General features: G+C 38.4%; 3 protein-coding genes across 3 annotated transcripts; all 3 read right to left on the bottom strand.

The window, feature by feature from the left end:
* Window positions 1–6331: 6331 nt before the first annotated feature.
* On the bottom strand, window positions 6332–12135 carry LOC139099746 (uncharacterized). Its single transcript, XM_070652260.1, has 10 exons — window positions 11938–12135; window positions 11657–11883; window positions 10951–11539; window positions 10830–10892; window positions 10322–10398; window positions 10100–10263; window positions 9891–10034; window positions 9408–9569; window positions 9205–9286; window positions 6332–9101 (listed from the first exon to the last, which is right to left on the bottom strand). Exons 1-10 carry the CDS (start codon window positions 12114–12116, stop codon window positions 6955–6957), a joined length of 3834 nt encoding a protein of 1277 aa, XP_070508361.1. The 5' UTR covers window positions 12117–12135; the 3' UTR covers window positions 6332–6954.
* A 1204-nt stretch (window positions 12136–13339) lies between these two features.
* Window positions 13340–19648, bottom strand: LOC139099866 (dynamin-like). The gene is made up of 11 exons (XM_070652413.1): window positions 19377–19648; window positions 18544–18796; window positions 16858–17078; window positions 16050–16638; window positions 15871–15987; window positions 15135–15619; window positions 14917–15077; window positions 14436–14669; window positions 14159–14353; window positions 13555–13648; window positions 13340–13487 (listed from the first exon to the last, which is right to left on the bottom strand). Exons 2-11 carry the CDS (start codon window positions 18705–18707, stop codon window positions 13441–13443), a joined length of 2307 nt encoding a protein of 768 aa, XP_070508514.1. The 5' UTR covers window positions 18708–18796; window positions 19377–19648; the 3' UTR covers window positions 13340–13440.
* Window positions 19649–23061: 3413 nt separating this feature from the next.
* On the bottom strand, window positions 23062–23523 carry LOC139099747 (octapeptide-repeat protein T2-like). The gene has a single exon (XM_070652262.1). The coding sequence runs from the start codon at window positions 23521–23523 to the stop codon at window positions 23062–23064; it is 462 nt and encodes a 153-aa protein (XP_070508363.1).
* Between the last annotated feature and the right edge of the window lie 523 nt (window positions 23524–24046).

Genomic DNA, 24046 nt, shown 5'->3' on the forward strand with positions numbered 1-24046 from the left:
TTGAGGACTGCTTCCTCTGGTTTCAGTTCAATTTTAAATATTTATTTAAAAATTCTTTTCAAGTTTCGGTAAATAAATTAAAAATAAATCCACATCCACACCCCCACACCGACCACCATCCAAACAAAAAAAGTAAATAAATCTCATCCATAACTCCCAAACCTGATCTTTCCAGCACAAAGTCAAAAAAAGTCATTAAAATTGAAATTAAAAAAAAATCCACAAAAACTTTCTCAAAGTTGTTAGCTTTTAATTTCTTTATTTATCCATGACGTGCAGCATAAGGAAGCACATCTCAATATTTTCTCATTCATCGCAATTTTACGCAAAAGAATGTGAAATTCCAGCATCAAAATAAAGACGCGAAATTATTCAAGAAAATAAATAAAAAAAATTCAAAAAAAAAATGTTGAAAAAAAAGAAGCAAAATCGCATTAAGCTATAAAGTGAATGGAGATAAGTGAGGGATGGAGTCAAGTTGAGTTGAATATACTTTTGATTATACTTGCAAATCGTCCTTTTGAGACTGGGAATGTCGATGGATGTTGTTGGAAGTTGGGTGAATTTTGGGGGATTTTGGGGGTCAATTCTGGGATATTTTGTCAATTTTTTTGATGAAGCTGCTGATGAAGTTGTTGAGTTTTTGATAGCTAAGTACTAGATTCATACTTTGAAGCATAGTTGGTAGGACTCAGAGAGTCGGACTCAACTGGAGTCGACTAGATGAGTCCTGTTGACTGTTGACTTTAAATTGACCCCAAAGTCCGACTCCAGTTGAGTCTTGCCACTAGTAGAGTTCAAAGTCCAACTGCTGTCGGATCCAGACTCCAGTAAAATTCAGGAATCGGCCATGACCCCTCAAATCAAGCCATCTAAATTACCAAAAATTCATTAAAAAATTTGCACCCATCCAATAAATCCTCAATAAATTTCCATCATGATCAGCATCAAGCATCACGTAGCATCCTCCCCTTTATGCTCCATTCCTCTACAAGCTTCGTAATAATGAGATAAATAAATAATCATCGGATTATTTGTGAGGATTAATGCTGTACAAAAATTATTTTCAGCCATAATATTGCAGATTTTACATCCAAAAAAAACAAGCAAAATAAGAAGCTTGGTGATAAATTGCGGATTTTACTGCAGTTCATCCTTAAACAGCGTAAAATAAAGGGTTAAATGAGGGTCGAAAAAATTCTCATAATTTCCAGCATAAAGCTTCAATCGTCGACATACAATTCATCACTAAGGAAATGATTTACGTCAATTCGCACAACAATGAAAAATCGCGAATAATGTTCAAAAATAAGGAGAATTACGTAAGCAGCATAAATCGAGCATAATTCAAGCATTGACAGTCACAAAAAGTCACAGTTAAGCATCAATTGACAGTCATTTGAGAGGAAAATAACAAATTGTAAAGAGCTGCAATCCTTTTTGTCATGTTTACAAAAATAGGACAGGGGTGGACAACCTTTGTGATGTGGGACACAACTTGGATGGCTGTAAGCATCGAGCAAAGCAGCACATGGTATGCTGTTCATAGCATTTTGGGGGCACAATTGTGGACCATGGCATACAAATTGTAAGATTCGGGGCTGCAACCTGTGTGCTGCGGTACATTTTGGTATTAAGCTTCGACAAGAGCTCTACATGGTGTCCGGTTCATGGTATTTTAATGACACATTAATGTTCCGCGACACTTAAGTTGCAAGCATCAGGTGGGCAACCTGTGTTCCACGGCACATGATGGTAAGCCTGAACCAAATCTACAGACGACGCGAATCATGGCATATCCAAAAAAAGGTTGGTGTCCCTCTTGGACACACCTAGATTGTAATCCTCAACCAAAACCCTACATTTTGTAGAGTTCATGACCATCCCTAAAGAATCCAACAAAACATCCCATACCACACAGGTTACCCACACCTGAACTACACATTAAAAACCATTGATGCGAACAAAAAAGAGCAGATTCAGAAGATGTTGATGGTTTAGATGGAAAATCTAGCAATTTTGTATGTATTTTATGCAAAACAGGAGCATACGAGAGAAGCATCCATTTCTGTAGAGTCTGATGTGATGATTTTGAGTTTGGATGGGGGTAAATAGTAGCTTTACATGCTGCTTATGGCATTATGCTTAACAGAAAATTTTCAGATAATGGTAAATTATGGATGAATTTTGATGAGAATTTTGTGATGGCAAATTGATGGAGATTTTTGGGGATTGAGGGAATTTTGGAAGGGGAAGGGTATTTTGAGGGGGTGCAGGGGTCAAATACCCAATTTTTGTACAAAATTCTTCAATTTTCATGGGTTTTTTGAACTTTGAACTGAATAAAATAGCAATAACTGTGCATTAAATCTTAAATTATTGTATTTAAAGCAGAGATGGACAACCTGTGAGTCGCGGCACTATTGGGCTATTATAAAATGCAATAAGCCATATGCCATGTGCAATTTTGATCGAGGCTAATGAACAAAGTGTCCCTAGAAACATAAAAGGTTGTCCACGACTGCTTTAAAGATTTCAACTTCTCCTTAAACTCTTAAATCATCACACACACACATACACCCAAAAGCTTCACAATATTTTCCAAATGAACATAAAAAGCACATTTCATTTTACTACAAAAATAGATAAAAAAGAAATGTTTAAAAGTAAATGAGGTTGTAATCAATGAGAAAAAAGGATGTAAATTATCATCATCGCGATAATGATTGAGATAAAAAAAGGAGTAAAAAAGGGTATTTTTTATTTAAATTCATTAACAGAACAGACTTGACAGGGGTGGAGATAGGAAGGAGGGGGTTTTGGGTGGGGTTGGGAATGTTGGAAGATGAATGTGGAAGGTTTAGGTGGGGTAGGAAGATGAAAAGTGGATTTTGATGGAATTTGGGATTTTTTTTGAGGAATTTGCAGGGAAATAAGGGATATTTGAGGAAATTTGAGACAGAAAATGGATCAAGGTAGGGTTAGGAAGAGTCGTGGGGGTTCAGAGTATGAAATTTGACAATAAAGTCTCGATTGAAGTGGGAATTCAAGTGATTACACCTTCAAAATTGTCTAAAATTATAAAAACTCATAAAAATTTGTTAAAAATTTATCAAAAATTGCCTAAAAATTGCTCAAAAAATTGCTCAAAAATTGCTCAGAAATTGCTCAAAAAATTGTTCAAAATTTCTCAAAAATTGCTCAAAAAGTTGCTCAAAAAGTGCTCAAAAATTGCTCAAAAAATTGTTCTAAATTACTTAAAATTGCTCAAAAATTGCTCAAAAAAATGCTCAAAAAATGCTCAAAATTTGGTCAAAAATTGACCAATTTCCCTTAAACATCCCCTCAATCAACCCCTTACTCCACCCCCCAACACCATCACCCTCCCATCATCAACATCTTCATCCATCTCATCCAACTCATCATCACTAACCTCTCCAAAATCCCCCCCAACAACATCTAAAAATAAGCATGAAAAAAATGTGAATTTGCGGTTTTTTTTGCTGTTCTCTTTTGAATAACTGAAATATATATTTTATTGAGAATTAATGAAGCGGAAAATGAAATTGAAAAGATGGATGGATGTAGTAAAAATAAAAAAGGAAAATTACGATAAGCAGGCGGGCAGCAGTGCCGTTGGGCATTGATGAAGTACAAGCTTATATAACGAATTAAAGAGATGAAAATTGGTGGCGATTGTGAGGATGAAGTGAAGTTCAATTGATAATTTGGGGATGGGGGAGGTAGGTGGGGAGTTAGGGGTGTGGGGGAGCTGGGGATTAGTGGGAATTGAGACAAATTGTTGCTGTTTTTGGGGTAATTTGGGAATAAATTTGAAAATTTCTCAACTAATCCAATAATTACACCCAATTAACATCCATAAACAGCATTTAAGGGTAATTCACATATTACGTGACCCTAACCAGAGGGGACAGTACTCCATTTTGGAGTCCGGACTTCACCAGAGTCTATTTGAGTCAAATTGAAGTTCAATGAAGTCCAGCTCCCGAAATCCTGCCAATTATGACCCAAACCCTCTTTACCCTCCCTCTAAGAACGTTACGTAACATCTGAATTACCCCCCAACATAACCTCCTTGACATAACTCACACATAACTCCCACATAACATCCAAAATTCCTTCCTAATTTCTTACTAATTTTAATTAATTTTCTCATGTCATCTTTCATTCAAATTCAGCAGCACAACTATACAGCATTCCATACTGAATGTTGCTAATGTGTTCCACGAAAAATGACGCACACGAAAAAAAGAAGTAAATTCATTTCTTCGAAGGCTTATTTGGACCACATTATTCCATTAGTTAGGAATTGACTTTATTGATTTTACTTGTCTCTGTTGAGACACAGATTTGGTGTAATTTGTTGTAAGAAATATGGGACTGAATGGTAGGAATGGTGGGGTAATTGATCGGCAAACTGGTGGTGTGGCTTGGGTGAGGGGCTGGTGTGGGTCTGACATGGTGTGAGTGACTTGGGGAAATTTGAAGCGACTAGGGGTAGTTCGAGCAATTTGGGGCAACTTGACTGACAAGCCGACGTGGCTCTGACTTGGTGTGACTTAATGTGACTTGGGTGATAAGACGTCATGCTTAGGAGTTGCTGTAACTTGGGGGTAATTCAAGTGACAGGCTAGAGTAACTCTGAATTGGTGTGATTTGGGGCAACTTGGTTAAAAAGTCGGCGTGACTCTGACATGGGGTAACTTGGCTAACAGGCCGACTTGTCTCTTACTTAGTATGACCTGGGGTAACTTGACTGACAGGTCAGCATGATGCTGACTTAGTATGCCTTAGGGGAGCTAGACTACAGGTTGGCATGCCTGTGTTTTGGGGTAACTAGGCTTATAGGTTATCATGGTTCTGTCTTAATTCCAATCCCAACCAACTAAACACCAATCCATGATGTACCCCCAAATTTCCTCTCTGACCCACAAAATCCCTCCAATTCCACCTAATAAGCCACTTCCACCTCATTATTCTTACAATATTCTATATCATTTTAATGTAACTGACACTTCCTATTCTCATTCATTCATACATAAAAAATAGAAAAAGTAAATGTTAAAGATCAGAAATCTCAATAGATTTCGTTCAGTCATTCATTAACATGTGGAGAATGAGAAGGCAGCAGTGGAAATAGTGATAATTGAATTAATTGAGATAAATTATTGGCTGTTTTGGGAAATGAATCAAGTAACATATAAAGTAAGTTTATGTAATACTGAGCCGGAGAGATTTTCTGATGATCAGATTGAGGTCAAGTTAAAGTGAAGAATTTTGGGAGAATTGTTGGGGTTCTCTTGGGAGGTTGGGGAGTAATTGGAAGTTACGGAATGGGAGAAATTTGATTGTTAACAAAAAATACCAGAATGTGTCATTCCTGAATATAATAAGATGACTAATTGATCCAATAGATAACAAAGTTATACTGACTTAGTTAGGCGAGACTCTGACTTGCTGTGAATTGGGGTAACTATCAACCATGTCACCTTAAGTGAGGGTGACACTAAGTCATAGTTACCCCAAAGTACACCAAGTCAAAGCCACTCTGGCCTATCAGCCATGTAACCCCAAGGCACAGTTAAGTCATAGTCATGCCGGCCCATGTTAAACGTACCCCATGTCAAACCAAGTCAGACCAAGCCACACCTTTGTATCAGTCAAGTTACCCCAAGGCACCCCATGCCACAAGCATGCCATCCTGGCAGCTGAGTTACACCAAGTCAGAGTCACGCCGATGTCTCAGCCAAGTTACCTCTTATCATAACCAGTCAGAGTCATGTCGACATGTTAGCCAAGCTACCCCATGTTCCCCTAAATCAGAGTAATGGAGGGTTGTCAACCAAATTACCCCAAGGCACACTAAGTCATAGTCATGCAGGCTTAACAGTCAAGTTACCCCAAATCACACAAAGTTAGAGCCACTCTGGCCTTTCGGTAAGTTACCCTATGCCATCCCAAGTCAGAGCTACGCAGTCAAATCCGCCATGTTACCACAAGACACACTTTAGTTGAGACATGCCGGTCCGTTAACCAATTTGCCCCATGGAATATAAAATCAGAGTCATGCCTGCGTATCATTTCAGTTACTCCGTGCCATCGTCATGCTGACAAGGTGTCTGATGTCCAAAACTTCATGTACAGCTCGGGAAATTCAACAAAAATTCACAATTAATTTCCCTAATTCCTTGACATTCTCCATTTCGTTCAATTCAAGGAGTTGTGCAATACCAAATACAGGCAATATAAAGTACAGCACAACATAACAGCCTCATACATTCCAAAATTGGCAAATAAACAGCATATACAGTTAAATCGTACAAAATATCAAAGCTTAACATTTATTTTATTTAAATTTAATTTTTTTTAAATTTTTGTCGCACGTCGTCATCAATCAACAAGATATTTCCAGCCTTTTCAGCGGCATCTTCAGCTCTGTGAAGTAATTCAGTCACTTCAGCTTGCCTCCGTTCCTCCCTCAACAGATTTATGCTCTTTAAGGTGCTGTCTACTTCCTCCAATTTCTTCTTTTTTGTGTCTTTTGATTTTGAACAATTTAAGCCCATTTTTGATGGCACTGTGGATGGTTGTGGCTTAATTTTGGTAACTTTTGATGATTTTGGAACTAAATTTCAATAATTGCCTTCCGTCATCACTAAATACACAACTATGACTGCGACTGCCACAGCTATGTGAGAATGAAAACAAAACTTACTGACTTACGTGATGAAATTTTGTTGTTTGACTGCTTTTTGCTGCTTCTTTTTTGTTTGTGTTGGTCGCTGTGTATTGGGATGACTAATTTGTTGTGACGATTGGCATGTTGTGACGCGTGCTGTATGTGAAATGTTATATTGAGTATAGAAAATATTGTTATATGTTTTTGGAGTAATTTATAGCTTGTGTGGTCATGTCTTGTTGGACTTGATGGGATTACTCATCAGAACCTTCTTCTTCTTCCTTATCATCCTCTTCTTCTTCTTCATCTTCTTCTTCTTTTTCTTCTTCTTCTGCTGCTTCTTCTTCTTCTGCTTCTTCTTCTGCTGCTTCTTCTGCTGCTTCTTCTGCTGCTTCTTCTGCTGCTTCTTCTTCTTCTGCTTCTTCTGCTTCTGCTTCTTCTGCTTCTGCTTCTTCTGCTGCTTCTTCTGCTGCTTCTTCTGCTGCTTCTTCTTCTTCTGCTTCTTCTGCTTCTGCTTCTTCTGCTTCTGCTTCTTCTGCTGCTTCTTCTTCTGCTGCTTCTTCTTCTGCTGCTTCTTTTTCTTCTGCTTCTTCTTCTGCTGCTTCGTCTTCATCGGATTCTGCAGCTGCATTGTCTGCTTTGTCTTCTTCTTCTTCGGATTCCGCAGCTGGTTCATCTGTTTTTTCTTCATCAGATTCTGCAGCTGGTTCATATGCTTTGTCTTCTTCTTCTTCGGATTCCGCAGCTGCATTATCTGCTTTATCTTCTTCTTCGGATTCCGCAGCTGCGCCATCTGTTTTATCTTCGTCTTCATCGGATTCCGCAGCTGCATTGTCTGCTTTGTCTTCTTCTTCTTCGGATTCCGCAGCTGGTTCATCTGTTTTTTCTTCATCAGATTCCGCAGCTAGTTCATCAGCTTTATTTTCATCTTCATCTGATTCCGCAGCTGCATTGTCTGCTTTGTCTTCATCTTCATCGGATTCCGCAGCTGGTTCATCTGTTTTTTCTTCATCAGATTCTGCAGCTGGTTCATCTGCTTTGTCTTCTTCTTCGCCGGATTCCGCAGCTGCGCCATCTGTTTTATCTTCGTCTTCATCGGATTCCGCAGCTGCATTATCTGCTTTTTCTTCATCTTCATCGGATTCCGCAGCTGGTTCATCTGTTTTTTCTTCATCAGATTCTGCAGCTGGTTCATCTGTTTTTTCTTCATCAGATTCCGCAGCTGGTTCATCTGATTTTTCTTCATCAGATTCTGCAGCTGGTTCATCTGCTTTGTCTTCTTCTTCGCCGGATTCCGCAGCTGCATTATCTGATTTATCTTCATCTTCATCGGATTCCGCAGCTGGTTCATCTGTTTTTTCTTCATCAGATTCTGCAGCTGGTTCATCTGCTTTGTCTTCATCTTCTTCGGATTCCGCAGCTGCATTATCTGATTTATCTTCATCTTCATCGGATTCCGCAGCTGGTTCATCTGTTTTTTCTTCATCAGATTCTGCAGCTGGTTCATCTGCTTTGTCTTCATCTTCTTCGGATTCCGCAGCTGCATTATCTGATTTATCTTCATCTTCATCGGATTCCGCAGCTGGTTCATCTGTTTTTTCTTCACCGGATTCCTCAGCTGGTTCATCTGCTTTGTCTTCATCTTCACCGGATTCAGAAGCTGCATTGTCTGCTTTGTCTTCGTTGGATTCCGCAGCTGCATTGTCTGCTTCTTCTTCACTTCCACTATCATCCTCAGAATCTGACTTTGACTTCTTCTTCTTCTTTTTTGATGTCTTTTTCTTTCCTTTTGGATCTTTTGGTTTCTGTATGGGTTTCTTGGCTGATTCAGCTGTAACCTTAGGATTGCTATTGTTGGTGACAGATTTACTCGATGCCTTTGGTTGAGTAGCAGCTGTCTTAGTTTCGTCGGTTGGCTTAGTAGTTACCTTAGTGCTGTTTTCTTTAGGCTTGGCCTCCTGTAACTTAGCTTCCTCCTTTTGTTCAACTACTGCATCCTCCTCAATTCTATCTTTTGACTTTTCAGCTTCCTTTTCAATGGCAGTCATCACAGTGTTGCCTATTTTTATCGCTGCACTCTTTGCTCTTTTAAAGAAGTTCCCAAACTCAGATTTAATTTTGTCAGTTGATGACCTTTCGACTTCATCTTCTACATCATCATCATCCTCATCATCTTCGTGTGTCACTGATGCATTGACATTAGAGCTGTTGGACTTCTGGACTGTTTGCTCTTCAGTTGAATTGGATGACTTTGTGGATGATTTGATAGGAGACTTGCTGGTTTTTTTGGAAGCTGCATCACTTTTAACTGAAGATTTCAATGTTGAGGCTGTTTTAGTAGCAGATACTAATGACTCAATTGTTATTGTTGTGGACGGATCAATTATCTGATCTCCTTCATCTGAAAGACAATTGAGATAAAGGATTTTAGTTAAGTTATAAGGAGGACAGAACCCATCAACACAAGGATCGATCTCCAGCAGTATTAGTCAATAAAAGGTTACCTATAACAGCTTCAAACTTCTGAAATGATTGCTGTATGTATTTTCGAAATTCCGCGTCATCGCTGTCATCTTCATCGTATTCCTAAAATTATGTATATTAGATCAACAGTTTATAGTGGGAAAGGATGATGGGGGGCTCCTCCAAAATCCTGTTTTGCTGGTGGGTACGCCCCCGACAAGCACTAAACCAAACTAAAACCTACCTCTAAACTAGAATTGATTTGTTTAACAAGCTCCTTTGCCAGCTCAATTACAATTTCTTCAACAAATTTATCATAGCACTTCTTTGGGAATTTGGATATCAATTGACTGTATTTGTCTACCAATACCCTAACAGGCTTCTTTGAAGTTGAAATTTGAACTGTCTGTAAATGGAAAATTGTTTAATAAATTTTAAAAATGCAAGGGGTCGTTTACTCTTCCTGAGGGGGAAGAGGGGGATAGATCGGGATAGTTCGGGATAGTTCGAGATAGTTCGGGATAGTTCGGGATAGTTCGGGATAGATCGGGATAGATCGGGATAGATCGGGATAGATCGGGATAGTTCGGGATAGTTCGGGATAGATCGGGGTAGTTCGGGATAGTTCGGGATAGCTCGTGATAGATCGGAATAGTTCGGGATAGATCGGAATAGATCGGGATAGTTCGGTAAATGTATATTCCCAAGTAAAATAATGAAGTTTTACCTCAATTTTTCCATTTATGACTGTTTTTGTGGGATCATCAATGTAAAAAGTGTCCATCTGAGTTCCGTTATAAACGTTAATTTTCTCGACCCAGGTGTTGACTTTTTCAGCTTTATCGGCTACCAATTTTAACTTTTTCATGTCCTGCAAAGAAAATTCTCATTAAAACATATTTTATTGGTTAGATACTAGGTAGAATAGATACATACATAACACAAATGTTGACCATCAGCATCAACTAATTTAAACTTTTTACCCTGTACATCTGCAACTCTCAAGTTACCCAAAAAGACCATTCCTTCCAATTCACCTTCATGTTCATTTTTGTACCACGATAAGGTACTTGGACTTAATACAAACCAATATTTTTTGGCTGTAAAATGATCAAGTTATTAATTTACAGTTTTAGAATTAAACTGGATGTAAATTACATGAGAGAAGGGTGTGAAGCTCCATGAATCCTTTAACATGTACATCTGATTTTTTCGTAGATTTTGACGTCTTTGAGCTGAAATTATTTATGAAAAAGAATGAATAAAACTATTTGTTACGCTCGACCTTGTCAAGTTTCGCTCGATTTGGTCCAAATAGCGCTCGACTTAGTCAGAGTCACGCTCGACTTAGTCAGAGTCACGCTCGACTTAGTCAGAGTCACGCTCGACTTAGTCAAAGTCACGCTCGACTTAATCAAAGTCACGCTCGACTTAGTCAGAGTCACGCTCGACTTAGTCAGAGTCACGCTCGACTTAGTCAGAGTCACGCTCGACTTAGTCAGAGTCACGCTCGACTTAATCAGGTAACGCTCGACTTAGTCAAAGTCACGCTCGACTTAGTCAAAGTAACGCTCGACTTAGTAAAATTCACGCTTGACTTGGTCAATATGGACTCAACTGAACACTCGAGTTACGCTCGACTTACGAAAATGTATTCATACCGTACCTTTTTGGAGCAGCAAAGCACGTTTTGTCTATTCTAATTTCATTCCTAATATTATGTAACAATCTGAGAATATAAACATCATTAAAATCCACTTAATATTCAAATATATTCATAGCCTTACATTTTCAACATTTTAGCATCAGCGGAACTGCCTTTCTTCTTAAATTCACTGTCGATGCGATTTTGAGCTTTTGTCAATTTTTCGTCCAAATTTTGTAAAAAATTGATAATTCCACCTGTTAAGTACTTGTTGACGACTTTCTGTAGATGTCCCGTACCCAAACGATCAGACATGTATTCATACGATGGATGATTTTCAAAAAATTCCATTTCAGCCTTTGCAGCTGCCTCCAAGTCCTTATTATTGTCAATGTCCCTTTGTGACCGATTAACAACCCCAACATACCCAAGTTTCATTGGAATTTGTTCATTTTCAAGAATTTCAACAGCATCAGTTCCATCATCCATCAAGTCAAGCTTCGTAATTACAGATATGGTTCTGTTGCCCTCGGGATCAACTTCTTTGGCCAGATGTAGTGCATCAGAGTTGCCAAGATCAGCATTTGCCGGTGTAACAGCCAATATCAAGCAATTCTTGTGCTTGATGTAATTGAGAATGATTGAACGGACTTGCTTTTCGATGTCTTTGGGTTGATCACCAGTTGGCATCTTTGTCATACCAGGGAGGTCGATTAGGGTTAGGTTGGGGACTGTGTGTGGGGAGATAAAGAGGAATTGAGGGTTAATTATGCAGTTTTATTAATATATGCAGTTAGAGAGGATGAGAGAGGACACGAGAGAGAGAAAAGGAAAGATCTTAAACCTACCATTTGGTGAATAAATCGTCAAATTAATCTCATTTTTGGATATTTTCTTGTTAAAGCCAGCCACATAATCCATTTGATTCATTATTACATCTCGAACTTCCGAAAAATCGTCAAAATCTTCATCAAAATCTGAGAATTTTACACATTCATCCTCATCCTCATCATGTACCAAATTAATCACTAGAGGACATCGTGTTGTGACGCCAGTTCCACGTGGTATGAAGTCTCTGTGAATAAATGATTATTGAATTGTTGGCACTAAGCAGCACATCAATACAAACCTTCCAATAAATTTCTCCAAAACCGATGATTTGCCGCACGATTGTGTCCCAATGACAGCAATTCTTGGCAAGTCAAGCTTTGTATCCACATTGAGTCTCTGTAGTGTCGTTTGAATTGCATCCACAGTGGACATTAAGTCCTTTAATCCAGCATTTTCACCTATTTTTGCAGCACTCATCTTTGTCTATCTTCACTGATCTTTTAGAATCGAATGATATGCTGTTGAGGCCTTGATATTATCTTTATAGACTTGTTTAATGTGTAAAAGCATTTCAGGATGATTTGTGGACAATTTAATAGTTACGTAACCCTTTTAAGGGGGATTGGGGTGAGATTTTGGGCTATGCTTCAAAAATTACATCAATTTTGGAACTGAAAGGTGCCAAAAAGTCAATTTTTCATGTTACCTAACTGGTTAACGACTCCTAATCGAGTTTAACTGCTTTCCAGTCTCTATTTTTGACTTACAACTCTTAATGACGTCGTAATTTTACATATTCTAGTTTTGTTAAGAATTAAAAACTTGTAATGGCTATGCTTGATTGGAATATTTACACCATAAGATGAAATTTAGACATAGATAACCATTGTTGTCTCTTAATCAAAACAATCAAAACATTTCGAACGCTATTATGGCAATCTAAATAAATTTGCATAATCAACTGCCGGTATTTCTTCTGTTTTTGGTTCAAAAAACTAGGTAAAAACACATCTTTCATCTCAAGATCATTGAGATATTAAGCTATGCAAGATCATAGTGCAGCTATGATGCCGCACTAGACCTGTACAGTTGGTTGATCTGCTGTTTTTGGTAGAATCAGAACCACTCCTTTGATGCGATCACTGTCTGTAGCTAATATAATATTAATAGTTAACGAACATCTTTGATGGTCAAGGTGATGTTTTTATTTTTTGTGTTGATTTACATAAACGTATGTCGCGTGTGGATAGAAACTATTTATGATATATTCATCTGTGAAAAATGTAATATTTTTGATATTTCTTTGAAACATGTCAGGTGATTTATCATGTCAGGTGGTGGGCATTGTGTGCACACTACTTACCTCTGCATTTAGTTGACCTGGTGTTTATAGTGGAATCAGAACAAACTACTAAGTGTGCTGTCAATTTTTTTATGCATAGTTTATGTATTCGGTTTTGGTCTAGGCCACGAAAGGTGTGCCACGAAAAATAAAAGAATGCGCATCACTGGTTTAGCCGGTTTAATTAGGCGTTTTGTCGTTGACACAGTACTGATAAATATTTCTCTGAAACGAAGATTTCCCAAAGCTTCGACAAATTTTCGAAACTGAGATCAAGACCAAGACTTTTCGAGGAGTCACGATCTCGGCATCGAGAAGCCTTATCTGAAACTAATGAACTAAATACGCGACAAAATGATTAAAATTAAAAAATTTAACAATTTTTATTCATTAACTTTATTTATTTTTTTTTATCTAATTTTATTACGTATTTAATTAAGTAAAGAACCACAATTAACATTATTGAGCACCATTTGCTATTTTTGACATATTTCCATAGACACTATCTGAAAATGATAAACAAAACATTTAAAATATCTCACAAAATTTCAATAATATTCTAATAATTCTCACCGATGATCTTAAGAGCTTCTTTACATGCTTTGTACATATTTTGTAGTTTCTCGATCCGTTGCTGTTCATATTGTGACTTTTGCATTACGTAGTCCTAAAAAAGACAAAGATGAAGTTAGTTAAAATTGAAAATTTTGGGGTTATTGTGCGTCATATTTTTGGTAGACATTAAAGGGTTCTTCCAAAAATAGCGCATGGATTCCAAAAACATCATTTTTAGCAGTGATAGATTAAGGCTTCTTGAAGTCTTGGTCTCGACTAATTCAAAAGATAGTGACCAAAACCAAGACCATGATCGAGACTTGCCCACTTGGATAGTCTCTACCTAGGGTGACTTCCCTGGATGACTTTGGTCTTGATCTTTTTCTTGGTCTTGGTCTTGATCTTGATCTTTGTTCTTGATCTTGATCTTGATCTTAGTCTTGATCTTGATCTTGATATTTATATGGTCTTGGTCTTGGTTTTGGTCTTGGTCTTGGTCTTGGTCTTGGTCTTGGTCTTGGTCTTGGTCTTGGTCTTGGTCTTGGTCTTGGTCTTGGTCTTGGTCTTGGTCTTGGGGTCTTAGTCTTGGTCTTGGTCAAATCCTAGTCTAAAAATTACTCACCACAAGTTCATTTTCATAGAAATGTGCAACGAGGTTCTGATCCATATAATTCAGCACATTTGTGATAAGAAGCCACGTTATCATTTTAGGAATCCTATCCTTAGCATTTTTCACGACAATTTCCAGATAATTGATGACTAAATTTTTGATTGTTTCAACTTGTTGATTAATTCTGGTGTTTTTTGGTGTCTTTGACTGCAATAGACATTAAATCAGCTTAGTAAGCAGCATATCCACAATAAGACACACATATAGCCACACACAATCTCAAACTTACACTCGAAAAGTGCTTAGATTTCAAAATATTTGTAATTTTCTTCAATCCCTTCTTTTCTACCTCTTTTTGTGGCTCAATCACACCTGGAACATGCCATAGACTTGATTCGGGTGAATTTCCATTCAGTCTCATTGTTGAACTCTTTAAATTACTGACGCCAACTGATTGAAGCATATCCACCCATTCACTGGCTTCGTTTGGGGTTTTGCAAGTGATTCTGAGGGCACTGATGTCCTGGGGGGTGGAGGGGAATGGTGGGTTAGTATGGTTAAGTATGCTTAAAAGCGTATACTATTTATAGTATACTTAAAAGCGTATACTTTTTGTAGTATACTAAAAATCGTATACTTTTTTGAGTATACTCCAAAAAGTATACTCTTTTAAGTATACTTCAAATTGTATACCCTTTCAAGTATACTCCAAAGAGTATACTATTTTAAGTATACTATTTTTAGTATACTTTTAATTGTATACTATTTACCTTGAATACATTCTTTCCATCAGCATCAACGAGTCTAAAGTTCAATCCCTTATGGTCAGCAATCCTCAAGTTCCCGAGCAGCACAAACCCTTCGACCTCCTTCTCAGTGTCATCCTTGTACCACGACAAGCTGTTTGATGTCAAAACGAACCAAAATTTTTCTAAAAAAATGTATCAAAATTCAGATCCAAAATTGGTCGTCGATTGTCAATTCTTACCAGCACGACTCAGCCGTCCAGTCGTCAAATACAAGTATCCAATATGTGTGAACTTCCTCTCAATCTCATCGCCCGTACTCTCGACTGCCTCCTCCTTCTCCTCAATCATTTTAAAGTCATCATGTAATTTATTAATGTAAGACATTTCCTCGTCAATCATTTCAATCATTCGTTCCTTACACAGTGACTCACGCTCAATAATATAAGAAATTATTAGCTTCCTCAATTCCTCGCGCAGTTCTGGATGACCTGAGAGCTTCTCTGTGTGACTTATGATGTTATTTTGTAGAATTGAACTGATTTTTGAGACATACTTTTGACATGGTTCCTTCATTTTACTTATAAATGTTACGACGACTTTATCGAAGGCCTTTTCTGGAATGAATATGTTGCTGTACATGCCGTTGGTGTTGCGAATTGTCATGGCAACTTCCTCGCGGAATGAATCTTCGTCAAAGTTGAGGTTGAAGTCTTCGTTGCGGAGTCTAAGATGGGGGAGGATTGAAGATTACTTAGAATAGTATACTCAAAAAAGTATACTCAAAGGAGTATACTCAAAGTAGTATACTCATAAAAGTATACTTAAAAAAGTATACTCAAATTAGTATACTCAAAAAAGTATACTCAAAAAAGTATACTCAAAGAAGCATACTCAAAGAAGTATACTCAAAAAAGTATACTCAAAAAAGTATACTCAAAGAAGTATACTCAAAATAGTATACTAAGGATGACATACTCTTCATTATAGATCCGGTTGATTTCTGTCCCACTAGTCAGCTCATTAGATTTAGTAACAGACCCTCCATATCCATCAAGCTCACCACGGAAATCCAATTTAAACTTAGAAATTATCCTAAAATGACAAATCCACAGCTTAATATCCTCATAATCATCCTCAAAACCCCCAAAACTTACTCATTCAGCAATCTCACATTTGACGTCACTTCCGTTGACTTAAATTCCATTTCCAATGAAATGTGCAACTTCCTCAACTTCTCCCTTAATGCTGGCAAATTCTGTAAAATGTGCTCACTCAATTGCTTATTCAAGACACGCTGTAGATAATCAGTTCCCATACGATCTGCCAAGTGCCGATACGATGGATGTGTCTTAAAAAATTCCAATTCAGCTTTTGCAGCTATTTTGATGTCCTTTTTATCATCAATATCCTTTTGTGAGCGATTAACGACACCAACGTAACCGCGCTTAAGTGGCAATTGACGATTTTCGAGCACTTCAACAGCATCAGTTCCTTTATCCATTAGATCAAGTTTTGTGATGACACCGATGGTTCTGTTGCCATTTGGATCAACTTCACGTGCTAATTTGAGTGCTTCTGAGTTGGCGAGATCCATTGTTGCTGGTGTTACGGCTAATATTAAGCATGTCTCTTTCTTGATGAAGTCGAGAATCATTGAACGGATACGGTGTTCGATGTCTTGGGGTTGGTCACCGATTGGGACTTTTGTCATGCCGGGTAGGTCGATGAGGGTTAGATTGAGGACTGGAAATTGAGAATGAGGAATTATTATGTATAGTAGGATACTAAAAAGAGTATACTCAAAAAAGTATACTCAAAAAAGTATACTCAAAAAAGTATACTCAGAAAAGTATACTCAAAATAGTACACTCAAAAAAGTATACTCAAAAGAGTATACTCAAAATAGTATACCCAAAATAGTATACTTTTCTAAATTCACTCTACCAACACAAAGTCACTTACCATTTGGTGAGAAGACCTTCAGCACAATTGGAATGTTCGATACTCCTTTATTAGTTCCAACAACTCGATCAGTCTCTTGGGTTATTTCCTTTTGAACTTTCTCAAAATTCCTGAAGACTTCTTCAGTATGATCAAATTTGGCATATTCATCGGTGTGTGTTATAAGTTGTAGAATGAGTGGACGTCGTGTGACAATTCCGGAGCCTCGCGGGAGGAAGTCTCTGTTGGAAGATAATGAAGAAGAATTTGGATTAGTAAGGGTTTTGTGGGAGGATGGGGTTGGTCTAAGGGAGGAAGGCGGGGTGGAGCATGGATGCTGACATGGATTTGGGGCAGTGGTGGGCAACCTGTGTGCCGCGACACTCTAGTAAGCTGCAAAAATGCAATGAATCGTGTGCCGTGTGTGGTTTTGACCCAGACTCACCACCAAGATGTGCCGCGGCACACATGTTGCCCAGCACTGATCTAGATGAATCTAGAGCAAACACATGTCAATCTATCCTCTCTGAGATTCTATCGCACATGATTAAACACCCAACATCCAAAACTCTCATCCAACTCCAACTCACACTTAATACCACGTCAATAATTACTCAAAATCTCAAGACTTAGTCATTATAGCTAATTTGACTCAACAAAATGCTCAATTTTTTTTTCTTGTAAATGCAACTTAAGTCACTAATACAGACATAAGAATTGCTCACTCTTTTTACTAATAACAACCTTGAGGTAATTCAACACTACCAAGAATAAATAACAATTGAGATAGCGGCATCTTATCTATTACATGTATATGTGAGTCATGAGTTGTTTAATATAGAGCAGTGGTGGGGAAACTGGGTGTCGTGGCACTTTTGAGGATTATCAAGAATTATTGAAATTGGCAAGAATCGTATAGGTTGTGTGGGTTTGGTTGTGGTTTATCACGAATGTGTGTCGTGGCACACAGGTTGGACAACACTGTTCTTAAGCATTGAGGTCTAAAGTATTAAAGATTCATGGATTTACCAACTACGTCAGTATTAAACATGCAGATTGGATTCAAAATTATGGCAATTTTTGAGGAAGTCTGATGCTTTTTTTTGTAGGAAAGATTCAATAACATTTGTTATGAAATACAATTTTTTGGGGATTTTAGAGCTGATGAAGAGACCTTAAGCCTGCTGATCCCCAAAACAACCCCATCCTCTAACACAGTGGTGGGCAACCTGTGTGTCGCGCGACACCTTGGTGGTAACAATTGTCTGAAACTGCAGTCTTGGCCTGTCAGGGCTCCTCATCGATATCAACTCATTACAAATAGACAGGGGGATCTAGGACAGGGGGTCTTGATGGGATCTAGGTCTAAATGATTCTGAATATAGGCGCATAGTCATGTATGATGAACATGTAAAGGAAGTTAGTAATTAAGTAAGCTGTGATAAAATGATGATGCAAATTAAGCTGACGTGATTCATTAGCATGCTTACTTATCATAGATTCATAAATTCCTCAAATATGAGAATATGAATAAAGCTTCAAATTTCCCATTGGAACTCATCACATGTCCCCATGAATCTGATATGTCCACTAATACCCATTCATACTTGAGGAAGTTCCACTAATCCCACCAAATCAACTCCCCAATTATTTCCAAATAATAATCCCCAAAAACCCAAATTTTCAACATAACAGCACCGAACTCACCTGCCAATAAACTTCTCTAGAACAGACGATTTTCCAGACGATTGAATTCCAACAACAGCAATTTGTGGTAAATCAATGTCCATGTGTACATTGAGATTTTTAAAAGTTTCTTGGAGTTTGTTGATGGTTAGAACGAGGTTCTTCATGCCATTGTTGTCAGACATGATTTTGGATGTGTTTTGTTAGGTTTGCTGTCGAAATTGGATGGTGTCTGGGTAGATGTGGCTTGTTTTTTGGTAGAATTGTGGTTTTTCTGAGGAATTTAGAAGATTTTTGTTAGAATTTGTTGGAATTTTGTCAGTTTTTGTCAGAATTTAGTAAATTATGTCAGAACTTGGTCAAAATTTAGTCAGAATTTGTCAGAATTTTTTAGAATTAAGTCAGAATTTTGTCAGAATATAGTCAGTTTTTGTAAAAATTTGGTCAAAATTTAGCTGGAATTTAGTCAGTTTTTGTCAGAATTTAGTCAGAATTATGTCAATTTTTGTCAGAATTTATTCAGAATTTAGTCAATTTTGTCAGAATTTAGTCAGAGTGAAGTCAGAATGAAGTCAGAATTATGTCAGAATTTAGTCAGATTTTGTGAAAATTTAGTCAGAACTTGGTCAGAATTTATCTAAAAATTGCAAGAATCTAGTCAGCATTTGGTTAAAATTTTGTCAGAATTCAGTCAGAATTTTGTCAAATTTTTCCAGCATTCAGTCGAATTTGGTTGAATTTCGTCAGAATTTTGATAGAATTTTGCCAAATATAGTCGAATTTCGCTACAAACTTGATGGAAACTTGACGAACAACTGACAAAATTCAATCAATTTTGAGTTAAAGTTTCTCACTTTTTTGAATATTTTGACACAGTTTAATAAACTTCCGAAACTTCTTGTTTAGTCAACCTGAACACTTTCTGTATTTTTGATGGTATTTTATCACTTTTTGTCAAAATTCCTTCAGTTTTTAATCAATTTCACAATTTTCTCTATTTTTTCAATATTTTAAGCACCAATTCAACACTTTTTTGAGATCTATTCCTTAAAAATCACTAAAATAAGCACCAAAATTAATAAAACAACTAAACAAAAGATCACAATTTAAGATCTAAACGTCTCAAATCCACAATAGTCAATGCACATAAAGAAATAACAGAGAATATTGAGCTACACATTGAGTGAGTCATGCGATAAGTTTCTGTACTGTTTTTTGTGTCTGTCTCACACACATTCACATCCATTAAGTTTGTTCACTCAGAGAGAAAAATGTGCTAAATTATTACGTACACAATGTAAACAGCACAAATCAGCTGATAAAAAAAAAACTTTTTGTTTTAGTGTTGGAATTGCTTGCAATTTGCATTGTTGTTGTTGTAGCTGTAGCTGCATTTGTTTATAAATTAATATGACATGAATTCTGTAATGAGATTTGAGTTGCAAATTGGAATTGATTAGCAGGAAGGAGAGATTTTGTCACTTAATTAAATGTATTAAGAGATTTGTGAGCAGAGGTCGAAGTAGAGTCGGCTAACATTAGCATGGGGTACCAAACCGACGCGACTCTGGCATGGGGCAACAGACCGGGGTAACATTGGCATGGGGCAACAGATTGGGGTAACATTGGCATGGGGCAACAGACCGGGGTAACATTGGCATGGGGCAACAGATTGGGGTAACATTGGCATGGGGCAACAGACCGGGGTAACATTGGCATGGGGCAACATACCGGGTTAACATTGGCATGAGGCAACAGACCGGGGTAACATTGGCATGGGGCAACAGATTGGGGTAACATTGGCATGGGGCAACAGACCGGGGTAACATTGGCATGGGGCAACAGATTGGGGTAACATTGGCATGGGGCAACAGACCGGGGTAACATTGGCATGGGGCAACATACCGGGTTAACATTGGCATGAGGCAACAGACCGGGGTAACATTGGCATGGGGCAACAGATTGGGGTAACATTGGCATGGGGCAACAGACCGGGGTAACATTGGCATGGGGCAACAGATTGGGGTAACATTGGCATGGGGCAACAGACCGGGGTAACATTGGCATGAGGCAACAGACCAGGGTAACATAGGCATGGGGCAACAGACCGGGGTTACATTGGCATGGGGCAACAGACCAGGGTAACATCAGCATGGGGCAACAGACCGGGGTAACATAGGCATGGGGCAACAGACCGGGGTAACATAGGCATGGGGCAACAGACCGGGGTTACATTGGCATGGGGCAACAGACCAGGGTAACATCAGCATGGGGCAACAGACCGGGGTAACATAGGCATGGGGCAACAGACCGGGGTAACATAGGCATGGGGCAACAGACCGGGGTAATATTGGCATGGAGCAACCCCTCAAAAATCAATCCAAACAAAAGATCTCATCCTAAATTGACTAAATTTAATCTCCGATTATGAAAAATTAATAAAAAATTAAGAATCAGCTTCTTTAGCAGCAACAATGAAAGTCAAACATATGGCTCGAAATCAAAATTTGACTTTTTTTTTGCAGCTCCAAAAACAGACAAAAAATTTGAATTATTCATGACTGAAAGATTTGCTGACTAGTCAGCAGTTTCTTCATTATTCATGAAAACGAGATTATGAAGACATTTTCTCACAAATTTTTCGTTACACTTGAGTGATATTTCAAGTTTATTTGGATATAGGGGAGAGCGATGTGAGTTGGTGGACTTGATATTGTTGTCTGATGAGTGGATTTGGAAGTGCTGGGGTGACAGGGGTTATTGGAGGAATTGGATTTGTTGAAATTTCTTGACTTTGGCGCTCATCCTGTCCAAATGTCCACGTTCTGTCTCCCTCCTCTTCCTGTCTAAATATTTCCATTCTTTCCCTTTATTCCCATCCTTTATTCATCTTGCTTTCTTCCTGTCTGCATCCATGTCCTCAGCAAACTTTCTACTGGTTCATCTCGGCTCTATTTGGCTCTCGTCGGCTTCATTCGGCTCTCTTCGGCTCCATTCGGCTCTTTTAGGTTCCATTAGGCTCTCTTCGGCTCTCCTCGGCTTTCACGACTGCTTTTTACTCCCTGCGGCTTCCTCTGGCTCTTCCCGTTCCCATTTTGTGTTTATCTTGTCCTCATCCTGATATTATCCTCCTTACTAACGCTGTCCTAAAGATAAGTCACATGCGTCATATTCAAGGAAAACATTAATGTCGTCCCCCGATACTAACGCACATCATTTCCTTTCATAATTATTAAAACACATTGAAAGCTCCAATAAAATTCCTTAAATTATTACTTTAATTAATTTAATGTTGACCTAAAAAAAGTGCTCATTAAAGATGTCAAAAAACCTCAAAGAGCAAGCCATGCCAAACAACCCTTAACAGAACCATCATCACGACTCATTAAACCATCTCTAAATTATGCTAAATAACATTTACATAGAAAAACACACTCAAAAAATTGATAAACTTACTTAAAAGAACTCAAATCTGAACAAAATTTAGCAAAAAAAGGTCGGTCGGTCACCGACATTTAAAACTAATTTTTTTTACATCCGAAAAGTATCAAAAAAAGGTTAAAAAAAGAAACATAATGTTGGCATGATGAGATCAAGATTGAGAGGATGTTTTTAAGCTTGTTTCCATTCGATGTTCCTACACATTTCACAATTTACGGTTTACAAATTTATTTTCTCGGCTTTTATTAAGAAGAAAAAAAAGGTAAAAAAAAAGAGAAAGATTAGACATGAAAAATGGAACGAAAGTAAAAAAGGATCAAAAATACTTAAAATTTATGAGGTTTGAACAGTTTTTAGCTAATGTTTATAGACATTGAAAGTTATTGATGGTGATCTCGTGCAGGAAAGCTTTGGTTGGATTTTGATTAAAGTTTGTGGAATTTTTGGAGATTTTGTGGTTTAGTTTGAATTTGTGTGAAAGCTGAGGACAATAAAAGGAAAGGATGACGTTTTCGGCCATCTTCGTTTTCCTTCGTTTGTCCTCGGTCATCTTCGTTTCTCTTCGGTCGTCTTCGGTCATCTTCGGTTGTCCTCGGTCATCTTCGTTCCTCTTCGTTCCTCTTCGGTCGTCTTCGGTCATCTTCGGTTGTCCTCGGTCATCTTCGTTTGTCTTCGGTCATCTTCAGTCGTCTTCGGTTGTCTTCGGTCTTCATCTCAGAAACCCTAACACAGACAAGCGCTCCATTCCCCAAATAACTCATTAATCTCTCAAAATCCTACCGCACGTGTCAATTTTCATCCTTAATTCCATCTTTCCAACCACAAATCTGTTTTCATACCTCAAACAACCACAAAACAAATCCCAAAAAAAATACCCAAAACAAACTTACAATTCATCCACATTCTTTGATGTTTTCTTCTTCTTGCCATCCGCATAAATTCATTCATTAAATCGTCGACTGACATTCATTAAGAGTCTTTTTTTGCTTTTCAGCTTCTCGCCTTGTAATTTCCAATTCTTAAGACTCGCCGGGGTGAGAAAATTACAAAGAATCATAAAGAAATTTTTTTTTTGGCTTTTTGGGGGGCGTTTGTAAGTTATGTAACGGGAAAAATTGTAAAGTTAGTCCTTATTCGTCCTCTCTGACCTGTCTCGGCTTGTTTGGGACTATCTCGGACTGTTTCGGCCTCTTTCGGACTGTCTCGGCTTCTTTCGGCCTGTCTCGGCCTCTTTCGGCCTTTCTCAGCCTCTTTCGGCCTTTCTCGGTCTCTTTCGGTCTCTTTCGGCCTTTCTCGGTCTCTTTCGGCCTTTCTCGGTCTCTTTCGGCCTTTCTCGGTCTCTTTCGGCATCTTTGGCCCAGTCTCGGCCTGTTTCGGCTTCTTTCGGCCTGTTTCGGCTTCTTTCGGCGTGTCTCGGCCTCTTTCGGCCTGTCTCGGTCTCTTTCGGCCTTTCTCAGCCTCTTTCGGCCTTTCTCGGTCTCTTTCGGTCTCTTTCGGCCTTTCTCGGTCTCTTTCGGCCTTTCTCGGTCTCTTTCGGTCTTTCTCGGTCTCTTTCGGCATCTTTGGCCCAGTCTCGGCCTGTTTCGGCTTCTTTCGGCCTGTTTCGGCTTCTTTCGGCGTGTCTCGGCCTCTTTCGGCCTGTCTCGGTCTCTTTCGGCCTTTCTCAGCCTCTTTCGGCCTTTCTCGGTCTCTTTCGGTCTCTTTCGGCCTTTCTCGGTCTCTTTCGGCCTTTCTCGGTCTCTTTCGGCCTTTCTCAGCCTCTTTCGGCCTGTCTCGGCTTCTTTCGGCCTGTTTCGGCCAGTCTCTCTAAATTGCTGTGTCCCAAACCAGACGCACCATCCCCCCCTCCAACAAACGTCTACTCAACACCCATTCACAGCTCTAATCTTACAATCGCGTGAAGATGTTCAACAAAAAACAAGAAGAAGCACAGCACACGAAAAAATCAAGGGTCAAAAAAAAAGGGCATTTCATATAAATTCTCATTTAAGCATGATAGCCGTCAAGTCCAAAAAAAATTTTGTGGATGACATTTAAGACTGAGATTTAATAAGAACCTGACAAAGCATAAAAGTCGACCTTA

This window comes from Chironomus tepperi, unplaced genomic scaffold, assembly GCF_022539635.2.
Source record: "Chironomus tepperi strain 1889 unplaced genomic scaffold, CSIRO-AGI_Ctep_v1 contig_486, whole genome shotgun sequence".
NCBI classification, from domain to species: domain Eukaryota; kingdom Metazoa; phylum Arthropoda; class Insecta; order Diptera; family Chironomidae; genus Chironomus; species Chironomus tepperi.

Bases quoted from the DNA above. Each gene is read 5' to 3' on its own strand.
- LOC139099866 (XM_070652413.1), bottom strand. From the start codon at position 18,707: ATGTCTGACAACAATGGCATGAAGAACCTCGTTCTAACCATCAACAAA. The intron at 15,988-16,049 runs GTAAGTTTTGGG...TTGTCATTTTAG, and splicing joins AATGTGAGATTGCTGAATGA to GATAATTTCTAAGTTTAAAT. The intron at 13,649-14,158 runs GTGAGTAATTTT...TGTCTTTTTTAG, and splicing joins TCTATGAAAATGAACTTGTG to GACTACGTAATGCAAAAGTC.
- LOC139099746 (XM_070652260.1), bottom strand. From the start codon at position 12,116: ATGAGTGCTGCAAAAATAGGTGAAAATGCTGGATTAAAGGACTTAATG. The intron at 11,884-11,937 runs GTTTGTATTGAT...ATTTATTCACAG, and splicing joins TTGGAGAAATTTATTGGAAG to AGACTTCATACCACGTGGAA. The intron at 10,893-10,950 runs GTAAGGCTATGA...TTATATTCTCAG, and splicing joins GATGCTAAAATGTTGAAAAT to ATTGTTACATAATATTAGGA.
- LOC139099747 (XM_070652262.1), bottom strand. From the start codon at position 23,523: ATGCCGAAAGAGACCGAGAAAGACCGAAAGAGACCGAGAAAGGCCGAA.